This window comes from Choloepus didactylus, chromosome 8, assembly GCF_015220235.1.
Source record: "Choloepus didactylus isolate mChoDid1 chromosome 8, mChoDid1.pri, whole genome shotgun sequence".
NCBI classification, from domain to species: Eukaryota; Metazoa; Chordata; class Mammalia; order Pilosa; family Megalonychidae; genus Choloepus; species Choloepus didactylus.
In genome coordinates this window covers 119,498,133-119,523,504 of record NC_051314.1, presented here as the reverse complement: position 1 = coordinate 119,523,504, position 25,372 = coordinate 119,498,133, and the positions used below count along the sequence as shown (strand labels likewise).

Here is a 25,372-nt window from a genome sequence, read left to right as displayed (position 1 = left end):
GTCCAGGCCTTTTGTTTGCCCTGAACTTCCCCTTCTCTGCAATACCCCTTGCTTTGGGGTTTCATAGAGGACACAAAGCTCCCACAGCTTCTTGGGGTTTAGGATGGAGAGACAGAGTACAATGCCTTGGTTGACAGAGAAGGTGAGAGAGGCTCCAAAGAATACAACCATGACCCACACTTTTAGTCACTCTTGATCACCTCGGGAATCTCTGGCCCCTTAAGGACCACATCTCAGCCCTTGACCCTTACAAATAAAGGGATCTGATCCTCACCTAAATTTTCCTCCAGTATTCGGTAGGAAGTGAGACCATTTAGAGGAAGAAAAATGGTTCCTGCTGTTGGGACACTTGAGAAGCCTCTGTTCTTTAATTGCACATTTTTCTTGATTTTTCTTTAGTTTCTTCAAGCATGTAACTTATCACTAAACATTTCAAAGACAACTGTGGTACCTGGCTCCCCTCTGATGCCAATGCCTCCCAACTGGTCCCCTACCGTTGTAGCTTCTGTGTCAAAGAAGCATCAGGAAGCCCAGAGAGGTAGTCATAGACCCCAGGCCTAGCCCCACATATCTTGATACAGACAGTTTCAGGGCTTCTGCCCATAAATTTATTGTGACCTCACAGCTTGGTGATGGTGAAATCTTGCCTGGTGCCTGGGTTTTCATTTAGCTGACCACCCCACCACCACCACCACTGCAAAAACAAAAATCTGCCTGCACAGTTTACGGTATATTACTATAGGTCTTACAATGCAATCTGTGATCCCGATGACACTGCTCAGCAAACTAAATCACTGGTGACAACACCTGTTGAACCAAATATCTAACTCTGCACACATATCTGTGCCTGTGGACCTCATTTCATGGAATAGACACATAACTCAAATGTTGTTTACAAATCAAAGTTTGTGAATTATTAAATGCCACAAGGAAAATTAATATTTAAAGTGGTCCCATGTCAGTTCCCTTTGTGAAGACAAGTATTGTTTGATAAAGTGACTAATCATAAGTCTTTGCTCTAAGTCTTATGAATCTGGATTTTCACCTCCCTGGTTTTCGTCAAGGTTTGGGGGGCACACTAATATTAGTTCTTGCAACTGTCAGTCTATGTATACCTCAGTGTGCTTCCTAGATGTTTTATTGGTCACTGGTGCCTCTTAAATTGGGATGTAGGTCAAGGTTTCTGGATGACCCCTCAGAACAGGCCAATAGACCCAGATTATACCAGATTCCGAAGACTTCAAGAGTTCTGCCCCAGAATGCACAAACCAAGTAAGAAGGCAGGTCTTCATCTGGAAATACTTCAGTGCAGTGATGGGTCACAACTCAGACTGCTTAACAGAAGCATTTGGGAGAGCTTTTATAAAACATTGATGCCTGGAACTGAATCCAAAAGATTCTTATTGGTGTGGATTGGGGCTAGTTACCCTAATATGCAACCAGGGCAGAGAACAACTCTTTTGAAACACATAGTGTCCAAGCCTCTTACTGAACTTGGGGATTCAGAACATCAGAAAATGAGATCCAAGCATCTTTGTCTTTGAAGCACCCCACAGATAATTCTTAGGTTGAGCCAGGGTTAAGAGGCAAAATTCCAGGACAAAGCTCACATGCCATATGGGAGAAGATTCAGAAAAGGTGGACTATTTCCCATTCCTAGCATTTTCAGAAGTTTTAGAGGAGCTTTGTACAAGGATTCCATGCCCCCTTCAGAAATCTAATGTATGTCAAGTCTTACAATGCCTCAACCACACAGGGAGCCCTCACATCTCTGGACCTACCTGGCCCGGAAATTTCAAGCTGCAACAGTAGCTATGGGTGAGAATTGGTCTACCCTGTCCATTTTATTTCAAACAGCCAATTCCTATACTCCCTGGCATAGGGTTTGAGCCAGGGACACAGGCCTTGGTGATCTCATGCCTCAATACTGATCTTCTGGCTTTGGAGAACTCTGCAAGATTCTAACCAAACTGCATTACCCGAGTACCCTGTTTTTCCTTACTCTTAATATATGTATGTTAGTCACCTCTGTTCAAAGTGTCCAAAGCTTAAGGTTATAAAATAGTTCCCTTTGGCATGTTTATGCTACACAGATCCACTGCCAGCCTTTCCTATCATTTATACATGAGTGGAACTATGCTTGGGGAAAGGATTGAACCAGGGATGGGATATATAGATTCAAACTAACATCTTAACTGGGGCATTTCTAAAGCATTACCAAGCTAATGACATAGAAGGCTGAGGATTTTCAGAAATGAAAATGAAAGTTAGGGAGGAGGCAGACACCAAGTAAGGGCTGCACAGATTAGGAATTAAAAACTAGAAAAAAACAGAAATGCAATGGTTTCAGACGGCCTTACCTCTGCCATCAGCGAGGCACCTGTTATAACCCACAGGACTGAAATACTCAAAGACAAAGACAGCCACGGCTGAGACGATGAGCAGCATCACAAACATCATGACCCAAACGTCAGCACTAAATGGCTCTGAAGAAAGGGAGAAAAAAACTCAGGGTTAAAATGGGGAGCAAACAAATTCTGATTAATTCATATATTCATTTGTTCATGCAAACACTTGTTTTGGGGAAATAAAGCACCTGTGTGTTGCATGCCTTCAGTAAGATGCTGTGGCCGAGCATCCCCAGCCCCGATGGGCATACCAAGCTTTTTTGTTTTTTTTTCTTAAACCCATGAGGAGGACAGTCTCATAACCAAGAAGTCCATTATTGTAATGAAATCTGGGTCTCTCATTAAAAGGTGCAATCGGAAGAAACAGCACTAAATATGGAGCAAGTAATCATGTGATTGACTCTTGGTTTATATTTTCTGCTCTGGCTCATCTGTGTGGCTATATCACACAGAGTGGAGCCCTGCAAAAGCCTTCTCCAGTGCTTCTGAACCTTTGAGCCAAATTCATTCTCTACACAGTTCAAGTGGTTTCCAACATGCTTGAATTCATTCAGTAACAATATTGAACCAGGAATAACTCCTTTACTCCCTTGCCCTACTTCTCTTAAACTTCCCAGCCTAGATTTCCTCTTTCAACCCACTTTGATGTGGTATATTTTATCAGACATCATTAGGGTATGAAAATACAAGTCACTGTTAAAAATCCATCTGCACTGAACATCAGGGTCTGCAAGTGGGGAAATTTAACAGATGACAAGGGAACATGCATCAGCTGTAATTAACGAAACAACTATCATCTCTTCTCTCTTACCAGACGACAGGGTTGATGGGACAAGACCAGGCAAGATAGAAAGAATGTTCTAAGCATGATTTCTTTAATTTCTTCAATCATTTTTGCTGACTTCCTTCCAGTTGCTCTAAATCTTTCTGGCTTTAAACTGAACCCTATATTCTAGGAGCTCTATCTTTGAAGACTTACAAAAAGGGACAGTCTCTATTCTGGCCTATGATTCAATGCTCCCTCAATTGTGCCTCAAAATAGTTCTGGCCTTTTTAGCTGTCACGTCACATTGTAAACTCATAACAAAGTAAATTAACATGCCATTTTCTTCACCTTCCAAATCATTAATAAAGATGAAGTTGAAACGGGGAAAGATTGGCTGAAAAATTTGAAAACATTTTCTTACTTTGAAATCTACTTTAAAATTATAAAAGTCCAGACACTTCAGTAATTTAAAAAGGGTTTTGATAAAACCCCAGAACTTAACACACAGACTGTGAGATGCAAAACTTTTCAGTAGCAGCCAGAGACGCAAAGGAAGGATGTACAATTCAAAGCCTTTCTGAGGTGGTGCAGAGAAAGCCTCCTTCCTGTGACTCTGAGTGCAGGCCTACCCTGATTTCGCTTTGGCCTGTGATTGGGGAATAGCTGAGCAAAAGCATTGCCTCTATGCTTTCTTTACCCCCATTGAGCCCAGGGCAACTTTCTGTATACAAAATTCAGCAAATATTTGTATTGGTGTTTACAAGGTAAAAACTTGCACCATATATTTGATACAATCTGTATAAGGACTCTTTTACAGGATTATCATATCTATTTTACTGAGAAGCAAATTAAGCCTCAGAGGGTAAGGTCCTTTCCAGTTCACGCTCAGAAAGTAGCAGGGTTGGATTATGAACTAAGATCCTCCAAGGCAAAGTCTGAGCTTTTCACATTGTATCGTGTAGCTTCTTAGTCTCTGCCAACAACACTGGTTCCTGGGTTAGGGGTTCAGCCCTGAAATGGCCCAAATGTACCAGAACACAGACTCTGAAAGCAGCCACAGCTGGTGTATAATTAAGCCTAGCACATAGTAGGTGTTCAATAAATACAGGCTTCCCTTATCCCTGTAACTAATTCCTCTTTCCCTAAGACACACACAACACAACCTGCCTGGCATTTCTATGCCATTCTAGGGCTGTACTGATATACCATAGAAGTTAATGTCAGTGCTGTACTGACAGGATCAGAATTATAGAATTAGAATGTAGTTTTCTTTGTATGTCTTTATCCTCCAATTATTCTTATAAAGAAAGAAAGCAAATAAAATTTGTACAGCTACTATGAGGATCAAAGCCGACAGTGTGTATGCTAACCAATAACATTTCACACAAAATTGGCAGAGCCAGAATTTGCTTCACTGGGAGTAAGAGGCTTAACTAGGAAACTAGAGAAATTTATAGAAAAATTCTATGAAACCTATAATTCCTATGAACCTATGAAACCTATAACTTTGTAGTGGATTAAATGAATTAATTCCTCCAGGAATTAATTAATTACTATCAATGCCAATATCCTCATCTAAAAAATGCTGATGTCCATTACAGAAACTGTGACTCACCCAAAGGCTTACACCTTCTCTATGACCAAACCAGGTTTCCTGCCTCCTAACTCAATGTTCTGAATTCAAGATGATATTTTATTTATTTTATTTTCCAATCCCTTGCTCTCACAGTCCCTGCAAAAATGATTGTGTATGAGCTCACAAAAAAAAAAATCTCATCTAATTGAAATCTTGGCTTTCTGTCACCATCTAAGACTTTTGGCATTTAAATGATGCTGGAGAGTGGGGAAATACAGAATGGTAGGGGGAGGGATGGGGCCATGAGGGAGCATCAGATCAGCTTTATCTGGCAAAGCCTAGGAAAATTCATCTGAAAACAGAAAATCTTTTTGTTAAACCAAGCTCCATTCATGCAGATAATAAAAAATAAGTAGGTAGTTCAATGGTATCCAGAATTAGAGATTAATAAAGCAGGGTGCAGTTTTAGAGATAAGCTGGCTGGAGCGCCTTTTCCCATGGATGAGAAAATTGAGCACACTGACTTGAGGTCAAGTAAGTGGCAGGAATGGGACTAACTTAGGACCCCTGGTTACTCGTCCAGCACTGTTTTTTCGTGGGGTATCCTGTCTACCTATTTTTCTGGGTGTTCTTCAGTTTTCATGTTTGAGAGTAATCCATTTCGACTGGCTGAATTAAGCTCCTAGCAAACCACCGCCTGGCTGGAAAAGCCTGGAAAGGTGCTCCTTCGATTGTCCCTTCTTTCTGTCCACCTGTCCATTTCCCTCATGCCAGCAAATGCATCATTTACCTAAGAAGGCAGAAGGTGAGACAGTCCCATTGCTTCGTGACACCATGACACTGATGCCAGTCTCTATGAAGGGTACAGAGAAGTCAACCACCTCAGACCTCTCCTCGTTGATGGTGAGCGAGCCCACTGCCATGTAGGCCCGCTTCATGACCACCTGGGGACAAAGGAACAAAGAACATTTAGAAAGGTGAGGGGCCACCATGAGGAAAACACTCATTGGCCAGCAGTAGCTATCTCTCTATAGTACCAATAGTAAATTCCATTTCCTGTTCTGTCTTTTCCATAATTTCTAAAGTATACATTTTTATGTTTAAATGGAACAAAATAAATGAAACATGGAAACAGCCCTTAATTGCTGACACTCACCTCTCCAATCATGCCATTCCAGGTCCCATTGATTTTCTTCCCATGTTTGCCATTGGTAACCAGGTAAAGGTCATAGGTGAATTTCACAGATTTAGAAATTTTCTTAAGGATATCGATACAGAACCCCTTGCAGCATTTTTTGATGTAACCTGGCTCCTCCTCTGTTTTATTCCTACCCAATTAAAGAAACAAAAAACAAAAACAAGGCTTTATATAAAATGTAAAATACTACCTTATACCATTAAAACTCCAACCCCAAAGCAGGTCCTCCACCACAGCTCAGAGTAATACCAGGCTTGAGTGGGGAAATAAATAAGACTACAAGACTGAAATACTCTCATGATCTTGTCACACTGAACCATGCTTTCTCACAATTTTTAACACTTCCGTGACATACAATACACATCAGGAAAGTGTGCAGGGCCTAAGAGCTCAGTTTGACAAATTTTCTCAAATGGAACCACTTATTTAACTAGTACCCAGATCCTGGTACAGAAAGTTACCAGTGTCTGTCCCACCCCCAGAGCCCCCAAAGTGCCGTACTCGGAGATGATGCGTTTTTGGCAGGGGACTGTGTTCCTCATGCAGGTTCCACTCAGAGGGTCCACACTCTCCACAATGACAAACGGAGCCTCCTCCAGGGTCACAATGCTCAGATGGTCATCTTCCTGCTCTTCTGCCTCCGGACACATTCGGGGCCACACATAGTACTTCATCTGCAGGGACTTGTCCTTCCACTTTCCCACCTGTACAGGGATGAATGAACACGAGTCTCAGAAACCACCACCAACACAGAGGCCTCTCCCAGGATCACCTGAATCTTCCCAGGAAGCTGTTAAACAAAGGTAAATAGATGCAGGCATTGCACACAATAGAGAGAAGAAAGCTTTATAGACCAGATGCTATAACCTTCCTAACGAAGGTTATAATGGATGACTGTGCTGAAATCTAAGGAAGGTGATACATTCATTCACTCACCCCACTTGCCAAATATTAAATGAGGACCTACTGTGCACCAAGCACCATGCTAAGCATTGCAGCTCAAAGAAGCATCATTCTGCCCTCTGTTCAGCTCGCACTGAGTGAAGGAGTCAGAGATGTAGACAAGTGTCTACAGCACTGTGTGTAAGTCTAAAACTGAAGCCTGTAACAAGTGCTGTGTGGATGCCAGACTTCCCCTGCCTTATGTGTGTCTGTTAGCTTTCTGTACTTAACAGTAACAAGGAACTTGATAAAGCAGCAGATAGCTTTGGAAAGGTCAATAGAACGACTGGAGCAAATGAACCAGAAGAATATGCTTTGGCTTGTAATGGAAGTCCCGTGGGGAGCTGAGTGGAGAGGAGCTCTCTGCGAGCTGTCACTAGGGGGATGTGCACTGGCCAACTTCAAGGAACATCATTCACACGGATGACACCGAAACAGTGGCCCTGGAGTAGTGCACTTGGTGGCCCCGTTGCCATCATCAGGAGAAATGTGTGGGTTCTGCATTGAGTTTACTGAAGAAAGAGGGAACACCTTTTAATTTTCTATAATTGAGCATCTTCAGTTATGTCAAGGAATTATGGATTTTAAGCCTCTGCATGCTTCCAATCCACAATTTCCTCCATGCAGTAATGTGAATTAGTAGAAGAGATAAGGCGTTGGGAACACTAAACTACTTAATTTATTAACTGTAAAATCACATTTAAAAAAACCAACAAATCAGCAGTGCTTTCTAAGTTTTCAAGCATATAGGCTTAGGTTAACATATTTATACAAAATGGAAACACTTTCTTGTAGTGGTTTCTGCTTCTGTCTACTCGCTTCTACCTAGTGCCTCCCTAGGTGTGGTCTTTCCCTCCCTCCAGCTTCTCCCCTGGTGCTGCCTACTTCCATGCCCAAACTGGGCCCAGGCTGGTCTTGTTTCACTGCATCATTATAACATGGGCAGTGGCTTGGTGTCCTGGGCTATACTGTTTGGCACCTGCACAGTCCTTCCTTGGCACTAATCCTGATGCTGGTTGGTTTTCTTCCAAGCGTGTAAACCACATCACACACACTGAACCAAACGTTTATTTTCCCTTGTATGTATAGTCCTCTCAGCACTATTGACCCCAATTTTGGTGTAAGCCCGTTTTTCCTCATATTGCTAAGACAATTCTAAAGCAGAATTTTCCAAATAGCTTTACAGCTATGTGGAATGTATTAATGCCTTCTGCCAGGGGTTGGGGGGAGGTGGCAGAACCCAGCCCTAAGAGGCCATCATGTTGGTCACCACCCCCAAGCAGCCATGTTTACCCCAGAAGCCAAACTGATATTTTCTGTGTGGTCAATGATGCGGGAAAGGTTGGAAGTTCTAAAGTAACTAATTTAATTTTTTTTTCCATCCTATCATCTACCCTTAACAACACTTTTCAGTTTTTCCTTTTAAATCTAAATTTCTTCTCTTCTATCTCCATTGCCACTAGCCTAATCCAAGGTAATCCAGGAGCCCATTCTGGGATTATTGCAGCAAACTTCAAACCTCAAATAAGGATCCTTCCCGAGGGTCCACTGTGGACACTACTACCAGATCACTGCTCTTCTTAAAACACCACTCTGTCATATAATTCCTTATCCAAAAATTTCAACAACCTCCCACTGCCTTCAGGATTGTGCCTAAACTGCTCACCCAGATGGTGAAGCCTGTGCATTGAGCCTAGCCTACCTTGATATTAACTTCCAAAGCATGAATCCTCTGTTCAACTCGGAAAAAGGAAGTTGTTAGTACTGGGATCTTACATGGGTTAAACAGGAACAGGTTGCAGCAAACTAGCTGCATTTTTTTTCCGATATACTTATTATATCTGTGAGACAGAAATGTTGCAGACATAGCATTTTGACAAATTTTCTCGTGGCATTTTATGAACAAGAAGGAATGTAATATGGATTATTATATGCTTTGATAAATTTGAAGGTGGTTAAAATCTGTATGCAAAAAATAAAAGAAAATGACTGCTTAATGAATCAATACCAATGTGGAAAGAGGTTTATATTGATATGCCAGGGGACTGTTCTTAAAAGTGGCATGTACAGTGTTTTACAAAACAAAATAGAAGTCATGCTCTCAGAACTGCAGATAACACAAAGTTAGACTAGGAAGACAATATACTGCATTGCAGAATCTAGTCTGGAAGAGATATGAATTAATTGGAATGATGGATTGAACCAAATGGAATGAAATTTAACAGTGTATTTACTTAAAGTATAGCATTTTGATTTTGTAAAAAGCAACTGCATTGTATGGAAAAGGAACTATTTTAATTAGCAGCAGTCTAAAAATGCTATTGTAATAACAAATGGCTACATTTAAAGTGTCTGCTCCCGGGGGTGAAAGGAGGGCATGGATGATGCCACTCTGCTGCGCTCATCAGGCTACAGTTAGAAAACTAGACTCTGATCCTATCATTCCATGGGCTACTGATTTTCATTAAACATGGTTGCTCATTTCTACAACAATCATTTGTTCATGCAGGTCCTTCCAAGCTAGCTGGATCATATCTTTGCTCTGCTTAAATTCAATTCAATCACTACCAATTGTATGCCACTGTTGTGCCAGACATTGAGCCACTGTCTAGAGACAACGATACCAGATAACATTTATTGAGTGCTTAGTTTGTGCTACGCACCGAACATATCTAGTATGTTATCATAATCTTCATAGCAAGCCTGTGAGATGGAGATTATTATTTAATGTCTCATTTTACAGATGAGTACAGAGAGGTCTGATGACTTGCTGTACTCATGGTCTCTCATGTACTCAGGTACTCTGTACATGGTCTCTCGGTGAGTGAATGCAGTGTCAGGATTTGAAGTCGGACAGTCTAACCACAGAAAATACACTGCACTGCTTCTCTGACAAAAGAGAAGTAAGAAAGACAAGGTCTCCAAAACAGTCTGGTAGGGAAAAGACACTTAGCTGTTGGCAATAACATCAAGTTAGGCTTTGATAATTACCCTAATGAAGGGTATAAATAATGTATTTCAGGATTTAGAGGAGAAGCGATTATTTCTGAAAGGGTTGGGGAAAACCTCACGGAGATGCTTATTTTTGAGGTGGGCCTTGAGAAGTAAGCGATGGCTCATTAAGTAAAGAATTCTTTATCCACTGAGGCCATAGAAGAGCAAAAGAAAAGAGTCAAACCAATGCTGGTTGGAAGGACCATGGATTGCCTTTCAGAATTGAAAGGTACAGAGCATGAGAAGAAAGAGTCTGGATCAGCTCTCCTCCCCCTTAAGAAGCTGCTCACAATAGCCAGGGGAATTGTGGAGAGCAGGGGAACTCTGGAGAGCAGACTGGATTGTTCTGTACATCTCTTCCCAGATGAGTGCTGTGTGGTCTCAGGTTGGTAGCTTGAAATTGGCCATGGACACCATGAAATTGGCCAACACAACAAATCAGGACTTACTTCACCTCCTGCCCCAGTAATTAATATTTATTAGCTCACTACTGCCCAGAATACCCAAATCCTCCATTATATCATGCTATTTCCTACTTTCTTTATTGACATTTTAACTTATCCGGTGGCTTGTTTTTGTCTCCTAAACTAAATTCTAAATGTGTCCCTAAGTTTTTCTGTGACCATACACAAATTTTAAAAACTCTCTGGGCCTCTTTCTACTTCTGTAAAATACGGGAGTGGATTTCTAAAGTATCTTCCATATAATTTCATGATCCCTTGACTTCTTTAGCACAGGGCTCTTGACTATACATCCTACAGAGTAGAGCCAATGAAAAGGGATTCTTTGTGCTTTTTTCCTGAATGGACGGCAGCATCCAATTTGTTTATACAAAGCATCAGCTTGGCCTAAAGCCATGATTCGTTTTTTATTATTTATTCAAGGATGATTGCAGTGAGGAGGAGGATTAACAAATTCCTTAAAGACTGAAAGGACAAAGTTTAAAAAAATCTCTAAGTAACAAATTTCACATTGCCAATAAATGGCTCATGTTAAATAAAGTATTTAGACAGAGTTGTCTCAAATTCTTTATGGAGCAAGGTAGGTTAAAAATAAATAAACAACTAAAATTAAATAAAATAGGACATATTTAAGTGGAAAAACAAGCTGTGTTTTGTGTTTTGAGTAATTCCTATTTCAAGGGGAGAAGAAATATGATGAAAATATTATACACGGGAAGTCTGAATGTGTGATAACAAATAGTAAATAGAGAAAGAGGAGCCTGAAATTCTGAGAGGAAAAATCCCAGAGTCTTTCCTAGGGTGTCTGAAATGTTGTGAGGCTATGTTATTGAAAATGCAGAAAAGAGTAAGAAATGAGGCTAACAGGAGATATTTCAGAGAAAATCCGGTGAGAAAAAACTGAATGAAGAATTTATAGTCAAAACAAATATAAATTATGATCAGAAAAAAGCTTACGGAATAATGAAGAAAATGTCTGTAAAGCACTCTGAATTCCTTCAAGATGAGCACTAAACAAACATCATTACCACAAACACATTTAACAACAACATCTGTCTATTAAAAAAACTCATTCATCTGCCATACTAACATTTACAAAGATCTTTTGAGGACTGAAATCATCCTTCTCAGCAGAAAATAAAAAATTCTTTGCTTCGTTTTCTCAGAAAGACCTAGAATCAATTTTAGGGTTTCAGGTTTGGTTCTCTTGGTACAAGATGGACACCTGGACAGCCGATAATTTCTCCTCAGAAGGAAGTCTACCTCATAAACCTACAGCACATTAGTCTTTGTGAAAGTTCTAGGGAGCCTATCTCCGGTGAGGTTAGACTTCAGAGTCTCCCTTCTGCTAACAGATTTCCTCTGTCACCACCAGGGAAATTGGCACCAATTAGCACCCTGACAAGGCCACGCATTAACAAGAGCACAGGGACCGTGCTCCCCTCGAGAGCCCAGAGTTTGTCCCTTCACCATAGACTGCTGCCCTGTGCAGCGGGGTGACTGTGTCATCCCAGGGAAGGGACGGGGACCCGGGCAGGGCACTGCTCTCTGAAAGCCGCTGCAGTCCTTGCGCAGATAAGCAAAGGACATCGGTCTCCTCAGGCCGCCTCTCTCAGCTGCACAGTCATTTTTCAGGATCCTGGGACAAAAGCACTTATTAGAGCCTCTTTAGGCGTCAAAGGTTATTTTTCAAAAATCAAAGCCTTTTTGTCTCTTGCTTGAGATGACATCTGGATCTAACACTTGCTGCTTATTTTAAGCCTTCGTCTGACTTTTAAAATGCAAAACTTAAAGCTACATATTGTTTCCCTGAGCAATCGGTGGGGGGAGCAGGAGGAGTGTCTGCAAGGCAGCCAGAATTCTGCATCCCCTTCAGTGCCAAAGAGGTGTGTGGGATCGGGCAGTTGTTGGTGCTGACCCCAGGCAGGCCCGGGACTCCTTGGCAGAACATTTCTCTACCCTCAAAGATGCAAATATCCGCTCTAAGGCTTTTCAACAGATGCGGGTATGGTACTTATTCATTTTGCTCCGTCTTTATTGTTCCATATCCACTCCTTCTTCCACCCCCGTGTAACCAAGTGATCATTCTGGTGTATGACCATCCATGCCTTTCTCCACAGCCACACAAAGTACATACGCATAGACCTTAAGAAGGGGATCTGTGTGGGTGTGATTGTATGAGCGTGTGCTTTTCCAAATTTGGATCATAATATATATATTCCTCTGCAACTTGCTGTTCCCACTTAATGTACTTCATTGGCTTTCTTCCAACTCAATAGATAGTAGATCTAACTCATTTTAATAGCTGCATAGTAGTCCACAATATGAATGAACCTCAATGTATTCAGTCATCCCACTATTGATAAATAATAGAATATTTCAAAAATAAATCAAACAAAAATACACAATACATAACATGGTATTTCTAAAGCATCAATTCCCAGTAATGAAAAAGCAGAATCAAAGGATATTTATATTTTTAAATGTTCTCAGTGTTGCCAGACTACTTTACCAAAACTTTGCAGCAACTGAAATTCCAAACAGCAAAATGTGAGAGCTCTCCTTGTTCACCTTCTCACCAGCCATCGGTTTTTATCTCTATTAAATGTTTGCCAATCTGAGGAATGAAAAAGGCTATTTTATTTCCCTAATTTTCATCTTTCTGATTTGCAATGAACTAAAGTCCCTTTCCGCATCTGTTAGCCATTTTGAGTTTCCCCTTCCCGTCTAATCACATCCTTCACTCATTTTCTATTAAGGTGTTTGCTTTCTTATCTATTCCTATGGAAGAGCCTGGTATAGTATGATAGCAATTCTTTATCTGTCAGATGTGTTTGAAATATTGTTCCCACTCTGAGATTTGTCTTCTGACTGTACTGGATATTTATTCCATGCATAAAATTGTATTCTTTTGAGGTAAAATATGTCTTTTTATATAGAGTTTCTGGTTTCCTAACTCAAAAAGAAAAAAGGTGCACCTCTGTCACTGTATCTTCTGTCATAATTTTGTGGGTCAAGCTTTCCTTTTGGCTATTATATATTTAACTGCTAGCCACAATTTGATTTGCAAATTCCTGTCTTCAAATGGATCTGTAAGCACACTGAGGACAGGCCGGGACTATATTATTTTACCTCTTTGTGTCCCTTGCATCGTCTTGTTAAGTGGGCACTCAGTAAAGTACTGACTGGTGTCACTGAGGACAAACATGCTTCATGGCCTCCACAGAGCCTCCACTAGATTTCACTCCAGTGTTCTTCCTCAAAAAGGATTTAGGAGAGGAGATTAAAGGCTGCCCCACCTACTCTCTTCTCTTCATTTTGTCTCTCTGCAGCCTTCCTGATCATCAGGTTACCCTGGACAGACTCAGTTCTGTATGAACTGCTGAAAGCATTATGGCACAAGCTGCTGAACTGAGTCTCTAACAAGGCACTGGCAGGGCTTGATGTTCCTGCTCCTAATCGTTTGCATACTCGGTGCTGTCTAGATTTTGAAATTAGTCAGCATTTAAAAATTATTTCCATAATTCAAATCTGATCCGTGATTGCCTTTTACCTACGACTGCTTCAGCCCTTAGTGAGCTGAGGACTGGCGGCTCTGGGCACACACCTGCTGCAGGGAGGCCCACGTGGCCATTCTTTCCTGGCACGTGGTGGCTCTCTCAGTGGCATCGAGGCATCGACTGCCATCTCAGGCCTCAGCTGCTCTCCCTGGCTGACCCGCTGCCTCTCCAGCAGAGCCTGGGGCTCCCAAGAGCTGTGAATGCCCACTGCTGCCACTGTGTGGTTTGAGTGATTCTTGTTCCCTGCTTGTTCATCCTTCCAAATCCCCTGCTCTGGAGGGGCAGGAAATGGGGAAGTGGGGGGTGGAGGAGAATCCTCCATGAATGGGAGTGGCCGATCATCTGAGCACCGGAGAATAGTTATGGTCATTACAGATACCACCACGGACAGCAACATGATAATATTAGAATAACTGCAGCTTTATATGGGTCAGGCACCACGCCAGGCACTTCACATACAGATACGTCTTTTCATTGTCACAAAATCCCCAGAAGGTTGGTATTATTATGCCCACAATATAGATTAAAAAAAAACAAAAAAAACCCAAAAAACTGAGGCTTGTTGAGGTACCAGGATTTTATCCCTGATCTGTTTGACTCCAAAAACACATATTTCTTTTACCATGCCGTGTTGCCCAGTGAATATTCCAGACATCTTTATTCCTTACAACTTACAGTGATTTGAGGGGAGCAGAAAAGTCTGTTTCAGTACCATAGCCTTCTACTCTCACCCCAGTCTCCCAGAAACTGACACTGATGACTGTGTCTAAAGGGTTCATGGCAGATGACAACTGAAGTTCATGGTGAGGACCCCAAGAGCAGGAAGGCAGCAGGTGGAAGGAGGAGGCAGGGTACTGACTAGCTGTGTGACCTTTGGTGACTCATTTAACCTCTCTGTGCCTGGCACATAGTATCTTATACAAGTATTTGCTAGGTTTCTCCTCCTCCTTTTTATTATTACTAACTCAGCTAGTATTGAAAACATCAGTGCAACTGCTTAATGTGCTTACTTCCTCCAAGAAACACAGCTTTTTGTTTGCAAGTGGTAAGGGGAAGATGCTGAAAAAACTCCAACTTCCTAAATTTCTAATTCATTTTGTTTCAAAATGTCAGGGTAAGCTCCATGCAATTCATTTGGTTTCATGTAATATTTTCATTCAAATGCAAGTAAAAACAGAAATTACAACAATAAAAACATCACTACCCTTCCAGATTTTCAAAAGGCCTTGACTCCAAAGACCACGAATCGAGCCAGCTGTTCCCCTTCCATAAACCAGGGAGAAGCTACGTATTTTAGAAAGGCCATTAACTCCTTTAGTTAAGAGCGTTTGCTAAATAGTTTGCTAAACAGACTCAAATAGGATGAATGATTTGACATGTTTTTCTGAACATGATATCTTCCTGGCTCAAAGGTTTGAAACCTCCCAAGCCCAACTCCCCATCCTTGGAAAGCGTTTTTGGACTCAGAGTACGATTACTGAGAACTGAGCTCCACCTTTTCCTCAGAGGTGCCTGTTTCCACAGCAGGCCCCTTTTCTGAAGTACCAGATTTGAGTCCTAAACCATCCTCTGGGACATGCAGGACCCAGTCAGGGGCCTCTTTTGTCTCCCAGTCAGCTCTCCCCTGCCCCGTTCTAATACACACACACACACACACACACACACACACACACGCTCACTCTCTCTTCTTAACTTACATCTCCTCCTTTTGCGAACTGACCCTTCTTCAACCCCAACCGCATGGTTCTGTGGAAGTTGTCACGATATTACATTTTCCAGCTCATCCTCTGGCCAAGCCACAGTTGAGTGGTTAAGGGCTGGGGCACCTGACTAGCTGGGCCAGATTCTTGGGATTTTTGACCTTAGGACCAAAAGGAGTGTTACATCAGTTTCACTCCAGGAGCATAAATAACAATATATAAAATTCAGAAGGTATGGACAGCCATGTTTTGTACCCTATGGGGAAAACTGGCCTATGGGGAGACAGAAGAATGAAGCCAGTGGCCATGGAAAAGTATACTGAGAGAGACGGAGAGGGGGAGAGGGAGAAAGAGAGGGAGGGAGAGGGAGAAAGAGAGGGAGGGAGAGGGAGAAAGAGAGGGAGGGAGAGGGAGAAAGAGATGGAGAAAGAGAGGGAGAAAGAGAGAAAGAGAGAGAGAGAGAGAGGGAGAAAGAGGGAGGGGGGAGGGGATGAGAGAGAGAAGGGGAGAGGGAGAGGGGGAGAGAGGGAGGAAGGAGGAGGGAGGAGGGAGGAGGGAGAGAGATTTTTGGAGCATCAAAGCCCTTCCTGGGCTGTAGCGATCCTAGAGGCTCAGTCACATGCCTCCTGTGGGCTCTGTTGAGACAATGCAGTATTCTTATAATAAATGTGCCTTTTGCTTATACAAGTTCAAGTTGGGTATCTATTTCTTATAATCAAAATCTCATAATGCACCACTTAACATCTATAAATGTCAGTAGCTAATAACAGTGACTATCTTCATGGGGTTTTGACAAAAATTAAATAAAATAATGTGCAAAATATTTGACACAATGCCTGGAATGTGAATACTCAGTATATAATAGTAGGTGTGGTGGTAGTGGTGGTATTTGTCATCAACTGTATGTGAACATGTCAGGAGCCAAGAAGAAGGTTTTATCATCAGTCATAGGTATATGCCACAGCCGCTCCTAGGCAAGCTCCTTGCATGGGTCCAAGGAAAGGAGAACGAGGGAGCCTCCAATCAAGCTCTTCAAGTCTTGCGCTTAGACAGGACCAACTGCTACAGCTGTCATGGGAGTAACTTGTGGCTGCTTCCCCTACCTAGCCCCCAAGCTTTGTGGGGGTTGCTTGAACAGTCACAGCGTCTACATTTATAGCCAATCTCACTCAGCAGGTCACTTGGCATCTCTTAAAATTTAGCCTACATAGCAACCCAGCTGCTAGGCCCAGTTCCATGCCTTCCTTCTCCCTTTCTCCTCTCCATATACGCTTTTGACAAATCCTTTCCTGGGACTAAGAGCTCATAACCAGCAAGTTCATGTAAAAGACCTACCCAGGGGTTCCCAAGCCAAGAAAGTAGCATAAGGGGGATTCGAACCCAGACATCAGATCCTTTGGTTTCTGACCCTCATCTATACTGCCTCAAATATTCAAAAAGATACATGAAGTTCAGAGAACAGTATCAGACATGCAGTAATAGTGCTCACTAAACGGTTCTGACCAAAAATAGCCTACCCGGGCCTGTTCTTGGGCAGCACTGGGTGCCTCGGGTCCGAAGTTGCATTAGAGATACTAGGGACCCAGAGGAGCAGAAGGATGAAAGCCATGAAGTGGAAGCAGGGCCACGATCCAGAAGGCAGCAAGTTATCTGGGAAGACCCCTGGAATGCAGAGATGATTATACTGCTCTTCAAACAATGATAGAAGACCAATCTCTAGCTTGCTGTGCCCCTTGCCCCCTGATCAGTCATCCCACCCTCCTTCATGATCCTCTGAATTTCAACAGCTTCATAGATGTTGCAAGAAAAGTTTATTTGAAAATGTGCAGGAAGCAATCCATAGACTGCAGACATAGTGGGTTAGCGCTTCTCCAAGCACACTTTGACCAAAAATGATGCAAACTGCTGCACATTCAGTAAACCAACCAATCAAACAAAATCAGGTTCTAATGTAAACTTTCAGGAGCTATAGACAGAAGCTGGGCTGGAGCAGGACCTTGTTAAAGGAGACTTTGGAAAGCTGTTTGCAGCACTGCAGGGTGCTCAAGTACAAGGCAAAGAAAGCTGCAGGAAGCATTATGGAAAAGGAACATATTGTATAAGTATAAAGACAATATTTTCCAGACCACAAACCTGAATGTAAACTCCGATAATTAAAAATGTGCTTTCAGGGACAAAAATGCAGACTACTTGAAAGCATGATCAGCCAGGAAATCTAATATATAAGGCTGTAAATATATATGAAAAGAAACAAGACATAAACATTGAAAAGACACATACAAATTACTGAGGCCATAAGGGAGGGTAAGTGGAAGAGGGTGAAGTCATTAAAAATACATTATAATTTAAAAAGAAGACTAACCACAGAGACAAGAAAAAAAATCATGAAAGGTGTGTTTCCAAGAAGGTATTCACTGTTTTCTCATAGAATGCATAAAATGGTTTCCTTACACCTCACTAACACCATGCAAAATGGAAATAATTTCCTACCAATAATAGCCACTCAAAAATTGTCCAGGGTCTACCACTCCTTTGTTAGCCAGAAAAGGTCAACTTTTGGGGCAAGCAAACCTGTTAACTATGAAGAAAAATTGATCCTGAGATATTCTGGACTATCCTATCCCAAACTTGGATATTGAATGTCATTCCATTTCTCACTGAAATGCCTTCCTCCAGCTTTGGAGAGTAGAATTGTCAAGGAAAGAGCCCATCCTAGACTTCCATTCTCAGACACTCCACCTTTTGCTTGGATTTCTAGGTAGCTCCTAACTGGCTTACCTCCTGTCTCATCGTCCATCATTTCATCTTCCACCTGTCCCCAGAGTGATCTCCCTAAAATGCAATCTGACTCTTCCTTATCTTAAAGCCTGTCAGATTTTTCTCATTCATCTAACAGAATAAACTCTAATGTCTTAGAAAAAGCACACCTTTCCCCCTCCCTTCTCTTTTACTTCCTTCTCTCCCTCTTTCCTCCCACCCTCCCTCTCCTCCCTTCATCCCTTCCTCCCTCCTTCCCACCCTTTCTCCTTCCTTCCTCCCTCCCTCCCTCTCTCCGTCTCTTCCTCTCATCTCTTAGGATTCCTAGCCTTTAATTTTACTTGATAACAATTTATATGCCATTTCTTAACTGAATGCCTTAGTCAAGCTGGAATTGTTCTATTTTAAATCCCTGTTTTCTGAATGACACATGCCCAATCTTTAAGATTCAACTCAGGTAGTATGTAGTCCAAGAAGCCTTCCCTTATATATCTAGGCTGGGTTAGAGGGTTAGGTATCCTTCTTCTGTACTCCTAAAATAGAGCATATCTCAACCACAGAACTTGCTATATGCTTCTGGTCTTTTCCAGTAGACTATGTGTTCCTCAGTGGCAGGGATTTAATGCTATTTTCTTGTATCCCAATGCCCAGCACAGGAAATAGTACCACAGTGGGCATGCAATAAATGTTAGTTGAACAAATTAATGAATGGGATTTCAAAGAAGGAACTAGTTCAGGCAACAATTATATTGTTGATGATTCAAAAATAATACTACCTAATAATGATAGAGCAGTTATTATGTATCAGGGACCATGCCAAGCAATGCATATGCATTAGCACATTTAATCCTCAGAATTGTTGTAAGGTCGATATAAACTTTATATTCATTAAGGGTCAATTATTATATTAGTAGTGCCCAATGAATCATGCCTCACAGTTTCCATGGCCTTGTATAACCCCATCTCACAGTAACTTCTGGGTTTGGCCTTGTGAATTGCTTTGGCCAGCAGGACATCGAAAAATGTGACACATTTAGAGTTTTGATTAGTGATCATCAGTGGGGCTTGCCCTTTTGGAATAGTGCTGACACCACTGAATAAACTTGGGCAAGCCTCCCTGAGGATGAGTGAGCATGCACAATGAGGTCCAGCTAATAGCCAGTCCCAACAGCCGGTGAGTGAGGCCATCTTGGACCATCCAGCCTCGGCTGAGCCACCAGATGATGGCAGCCAGATGAGTGACCCCGTGTGAGACCAGCACAAGAACCACCCAGCTTATCCCAACCCAAACTGTTGATCCAAAGAATTGTGAGCAATAAAATGGTATTGTTTCAAGCTACTAAGTTTTGGGGTAGTTATTACACAGCAGAGGTTAACTGAAGTATAACAACCTCAGGAAAAAGCTACAGGAATCAGACAGAACCAAGGAAGATGATAAGAAGCAAGATAGAAGTAAAAAACAAAAAAGAACAAACTTCTTTAGAACTCTTTAACATAAGTATAGTGCTGACGCAAGTCCTTCTTAATTGAAGTACTGTTGAAATAGTGCTAAACGTAGAGTTGGAAGTCCTGGATTTTGGGCCCAGACCTACCACTGATAAGCCCTTGTGAATGTGACAAGGCATTTAACCTCTTAGAATCTGAATTTATGTATCAGCAAAGTGGGGATGTGTGTGTGTGAGTGGATGTGTGTGCATGTAATCTACTTTTACTAACTCACAGGGATGATAGGAAAGTCAAATGTAACATGTTCATCAAAATTCCCAAATAAATTAGTGAATAACTTTGGGTTACAACTTACTAACAACTGACCCACAAATCAGCAAAAGTTGGTGGGACAGTGTGGGAAGAGATACCATAGAATGGCAAATCCAAATTAAACTGTCAGAATGTTCTCATGTATTAAATAATGTTTCTCTAACAGGTATTCCAACACCTTTAGAATTGGTGGTATCTCATCATTTTCTTTTTTTAATCATTTTTAATTGTAGAATATAACATATATACACAGAAGTGACAACTTTCCAAGTGCAATTTAACATGTAGTTAGCAAATTTCAAAGAATGTTATGGGTTGCAGTTCCAGTTTCAGTTATTTTCTTATTGAGAAATATAGCATATATGCAAAAAGGTAATATCTTTCAAATTATGATTTAACAAGTAGTTTATAGGAAATTTCCAAAAATGTTATGAGTTACAGTACCATAGTTTCAATTATTTCCTTATTGTGACAGGATCCCCCAGATGAATGAGTCTCCCTGGTGATGTGGGACACGGATTCTGGGAATGAACCTGACCCTGGCATCGAGGGGTTGAGAATGCCTTTTTGACCGAATGGGGGAAAAGAAAGGCAACAAAATAAGGTTTCATCATTTTCTTCTCTAAGGTGCTCTGGGGATGTCTTGTTTAACTTTTTATTTGTTTTATTTTTCAGGGTTTACAACCTCGTTTCCCATTGTCCCGTGAAGGTCAGGGATACCTAGTCTCAAGGCAAGAATATTAGGTCAGGGGAATGAATATTTAACCCAGTTCTGCCTCTAACTAGCCATGAGAAGTCGTCTGTTACCCTTGCGGACCCTGATTCTCTACCTGCAAAATATGAGGGTAACAACATCTACCAAAACTCTCCCATCGGGGTTTGAGAGTGACAAATACGATAATGTAATTGGAAGTGTCTTGTAACTGACCAATCCCTGTACAAAGGCAAAGTAATCTGAGCTCTCCCACTTAGCATAAAAAATAACCAATAAATAGAGGTAGAATGGTGCCAAATGGTAGGTTTTGCAGGGGAAGACTGGAAAACTGGCATTTTGAGATGTGAGGTATTTTGCATGTGGTCACAACTAATAAAAGGCTGGACTGGATTCAAATCCTTATCTGCCTCATTCTAAATCCTAGACTTCTCACATGGCTCTGGGTAGCTTCCAAAAGAAATTTCCTCAGCCTGTAGGAGAACAGGATTATTGGCCAGGTAGTTTACCATTAAACGGGGTCACCAGCTTGTGGCTAAAGAAACAGATGATGAAAAAAGTGCTGGGGGAGAAAATGCTTGTTTACAAACACAGCTTAATTAATTAGTCGACACAGATCAGGCAGAAGAGGTGGGATTCCAGATGCTTGACATGGAGAATTAATCAGCAGAAAGTGTACTGGTCCCCGGGCCTTAGGTTGATGTCCAGTGCACATGGTGGAATTAAATTACTAAGTCAGAACTCCTCACCTTAACTAAATTGTCCCTCGACTTTACTAAAGTCATTTGATTGAAGAAAGCTCATCGAGGGTGACAGCTGAACTGAAAAAGCTGTCAACTAAAGCATCAAGTGTAGTCAAAAAGAGAAGATAAAGAAGTTTCTAGTACTCTAGCTCAAGTTACATATGGTTAGAATAAAGTTAAAGTAAAGTTGGGTTACACCCCAGTTAATACTTGGAAATTCCAACTCTGTACATGCTAGGGTAAAGAAAATGGAAAACTAAGGTAACACTTTAATTCCTACCAGACAAAACCCACCAGCTTTCCTTCAGCTATCATTATGGTTGCAGTTAAAGTGTCCAGATTACTGCCTCTGTTTTCTACTTCATTTTGTTTATTTAAAGGATTAAAGATTATTTAAGGAGGAGATAGAGTCCCTTCATCTGTGTTAAATCCACAGGAATCACAATAGCCCAGGAGAATAAGCAATATAGGAGTTGATATTTTCTACTGTTTTAGCTCTTGTGTGATCTTAGGAGTAACGTCACTTTTCTGGAATGGGTCCTGCTCTGCATCCAGTTACCATTTCGTGGGGGTTCTAAAATGCTCCTAATTTGTTGTTTATGTTTTTAACAGTGATTTTCCATGTATTCTGTAGTTTGTTTGGGACTTGTCCTCTGCCTAATTAAGCAGAGAAAGTTAATGAGGTATGAAGTGACTTTTTGCCACATGGTAAATAGCATACAATGTGCATAGAGAGAGGGATCAGGGCAAAGAGTCAAAACTCTAACTGGGAGGCTTGAGGCTTGGGGCCTGAGCAGAGGAAGGAGGAACAGATATTCAAGGTAGGATCCCATGTGAAGGGAAGGCATAAATGCAGAATGTTAGATTTGGAAGTGACCTAGAAAACATCAGGGGCAGTGGTTTTCAACCACAGTGCATATTAGAATCATCTGCACAGCTATTAAAGTGATTCTGAGACCCTGTCCCAGACTAATTATATTGGAATCTCTAAGCAGGATGTGGTCTAAAGAACAGCATTATTTAAAACTCCCCAGGCAATTCTAACATACACCAGGTTTGAGAATCATTCCTCTGTGGCAACCTCATTTTACTGATTGGGGAAATGAGGAAAAAAATTTGGAGAAGCAAAATGGAGAGAGTGTGTGGGCCAACGGTGTTAGGGGACATGTCGCTGAGTTGCCCTGAGAAGCTCACTCTTCATTTACAAAATTCAATCTGGCTTCATGGGAAAGGGAGATCACAATGCCTGGGATCCTTCCCTTGCAAGGCTGTTGTACTTGTGCATGTTTGTAGTTTACTTCATTAATGTGTAGTGTGGCTGAATGGTTTAAACCAGTGGTTTTCAGAATGTGGTCCCAGGACCATCAGCATCAGCAGCACTTCGGAACTTGTTAGAAAAGCACATTCCCAGGCTCCATTCCAAATCTACTAAATTGGCAACTCTGGGGATGGGACCAGAAATCTGGGTTTTAACAAGACTGATGACATGCAAAAATTTGAGAACCACTGGCTTAGAAAATCTTTCTTCAACAATAGGTCTTTAAAGTCAGGGAGAGGTGTGGGAGGTAATGGAAGTGGGGGGACACTGGCCCCTGCAGCTGAGGACGAAGGCTGGCAGGGTTTACTTTGGAGTAAATCAAGGGCCACAAGAAAAAACTCATCCTACTCTACATGAGGATTTTAATATTTACCATGTGTTACCTGACCTACAGCAAGCTGGTGGAAATAAAATGCCTTTTGTTCCCTCAAAGAGATCTGATGACTTATTGATAGATTCCTCCTGTGAATAAATTTCATTTGCTCCTAGGGATGGAGTTTATTCAGGACCCTATGTGGTCTTAACTCAAATATTCCTATTGTCAGCTCTTAATTATATATCTTAATAGATAATAAAAAGATGCATATAATAGTAAAAAGATAGTCAGCATTTTTTATTTGACTTGAATGTAATACCCATCAGAGTTACAGCACCAACCCCCAAACCTACCCCCACCTGTTTCTGATTATTGCTTGGCACAGGGCCCTTCACAGCACCCACGGCACAGCTGTTGACAAGAGGAATGTGCTGAAACGATGGGAGAGCTGGGTCACAGTGGATAATCCATTTATGGATTATAAAAAAAACACATGTCACACTTGGCTGGCCATGTTAGTTCGGGGCTGCTCTACATACATAAGATATCCTCCATATCCAAGATGGATTTCAAAGCAAAACGAAAACCCATGTAATTCAACCATATTCCAACTCATCCTAGAATAAATGGTGGAAATAAACACTTTGACCAACAAATATTTACTGACCCCACCTCCTGTGCCAGTCTCTGTGTGAAGCTTGGCAGGGGATACAGAAGACACTGCTACAGATTCTACTTTCAAGGAGCTTATCACTGAAACAAATTGAGAAACAATTTAAAACACCAGGTGCATTAGAAAGGATAGGCTAACTGCTGTTACAAGTGGTCTGTGAAATGAATTATAATTCCAAAACAACAGAAATTCAGTTCTTGCTCATGTAACTAATGGTACCGAGGCTGGCAGAGTAGCCTCTCCATGCAGGTATCTGGGGACCCAGAGCGATGGAAGCTCTGCCATCTTTAACATGAGGCTTCAAGGCACCCAGGGGTGCCTTCATTCCAGCTAGCAGAGATCAAAGGAGTGCAACTGAGCTTGTGTGGGAGGAGGTTAGGCCTGGAAGTGACACCCATCACTTCCTCTTACATTGCATTGGCAAACAGTCCATCAGATGACTATACCTAACTACAACAGAAGCTGGAAAACAGAGGCCAGCCCAGGAAGAAGCACAGACAAATTTTGGTGAATGGCTAACGGACTTTGCCATACTAAGCATGGCCAAAGAGGGTGTGTGAGGCTGGAGGAGGCTAGTAATAGTTTTCTTTATATACCTTTGCTTTATTTCATTGGTTTTATGATCATGTATCACTTTTGTAATTTCTGAAGATCCCATTGTCTGTACCTATGGCTACTTCCTTTATTTTTCCCAGAGTTCTACGGAATGCTGGCGAGTACAGTCCACTTTAAGGATGGGTGTTAATGGCATTGGGGGGGCTGCAGAAAAATTCAGTAATAGAGGGGCAGCAACTTCCAAATGATGCTATTTTGACCCTTTCCTGTCTCTCCTTTTAGTCAATAATTCACTGCTTAATGCAATGCACGGAAACCAACCTAGAGTTGGCACTTACCAGGAACTGATGGATTTCATTTCTGGTGCCTGGGGCAAGAAAAGTATTCAGTAAGGCAGGACACTAACTGTTTTAGCCAGTGTGAATATTTGTTCTTGGGTCTGCTGGGATGTAAATGCCAAAAGGAAATTCAAAAAATACAGAATGCAGAGGAATATGGAGGAAAAAATCTCTTCACACCAAGAAAAGCAAAATGGTAACACAAAGTCAGTATTAAAGAAGAATTTGCATTTTTTCCTGTTTCCTACAAGGAGAAAAAACCAATAAACTCTCCTTAAGAGCTCCTTCTAGGTGACAGAATGGATACCTATCTATTTCTTCCCTTCACTACCCTGCCGTCACTTTTCTAGACATAATTTTATCAGCTCCAGGTACTGGGAAGAGCAGAGGAAGATGTGGAAGCAGCATACATCTGGACCTATAATCCCCTGCTGCTTTTCTGCAAAGATAATCTTCTAATTGGAGTCAACAGACACGTACTGTCTGCAGTGTCTGTTGGAAACAGCAGACCTAAATAGTAATCAAAAGGTAGAGTAAGAACATAGAAGGATTAGCAGATATGTGAACCTGGGCTCTGTATAACTTGGATCCCTGAAT

The 25,372-nt window shown here is 41.6% G+C and overlaps 1 protein-coding gene across 5 annotated transcripts in view; it reads right to left on the bottom strand.

The window, feature by feature from the left end:
- GRIN2B (glutamate ionotropic receptor NMDA type subunit 2B) overlaps positions 1-25,372 on the bottom strand; it is a 511,855-nt gene that overhangs the window by 93,874 nt on the left and 392,609 nt on the right. For all 5 annotated transcript variants that reach the window (XR_005218349.1, XM_037846031.1, XM_037846030.1 and 2 more), the window contains 4 exons: positions 6,450-6,652; positions 5,907-6,078; positions 5,541-5,694; positions 2,361-2,486 (listed from right to left, as the gene is read on the bottom strand). Coding sequence is in view for 4 of the 5 variants with exons in the window: in XM_037846031.1 (XP_037701959.1) it covers positions 2,361-2,486; positions 5,541-5,694; positions 5,907-6,078; positions 6,450-6,652 (655 nt within the window). In the remaining variant the exon portion in view is untranslated. The remainder of the gene's footprint in view (positions 1-2,360; positions 2,487-5,540; positions 5,695-5,906; positions 6,079-6,449; positions 6,653-25,372) is intronic.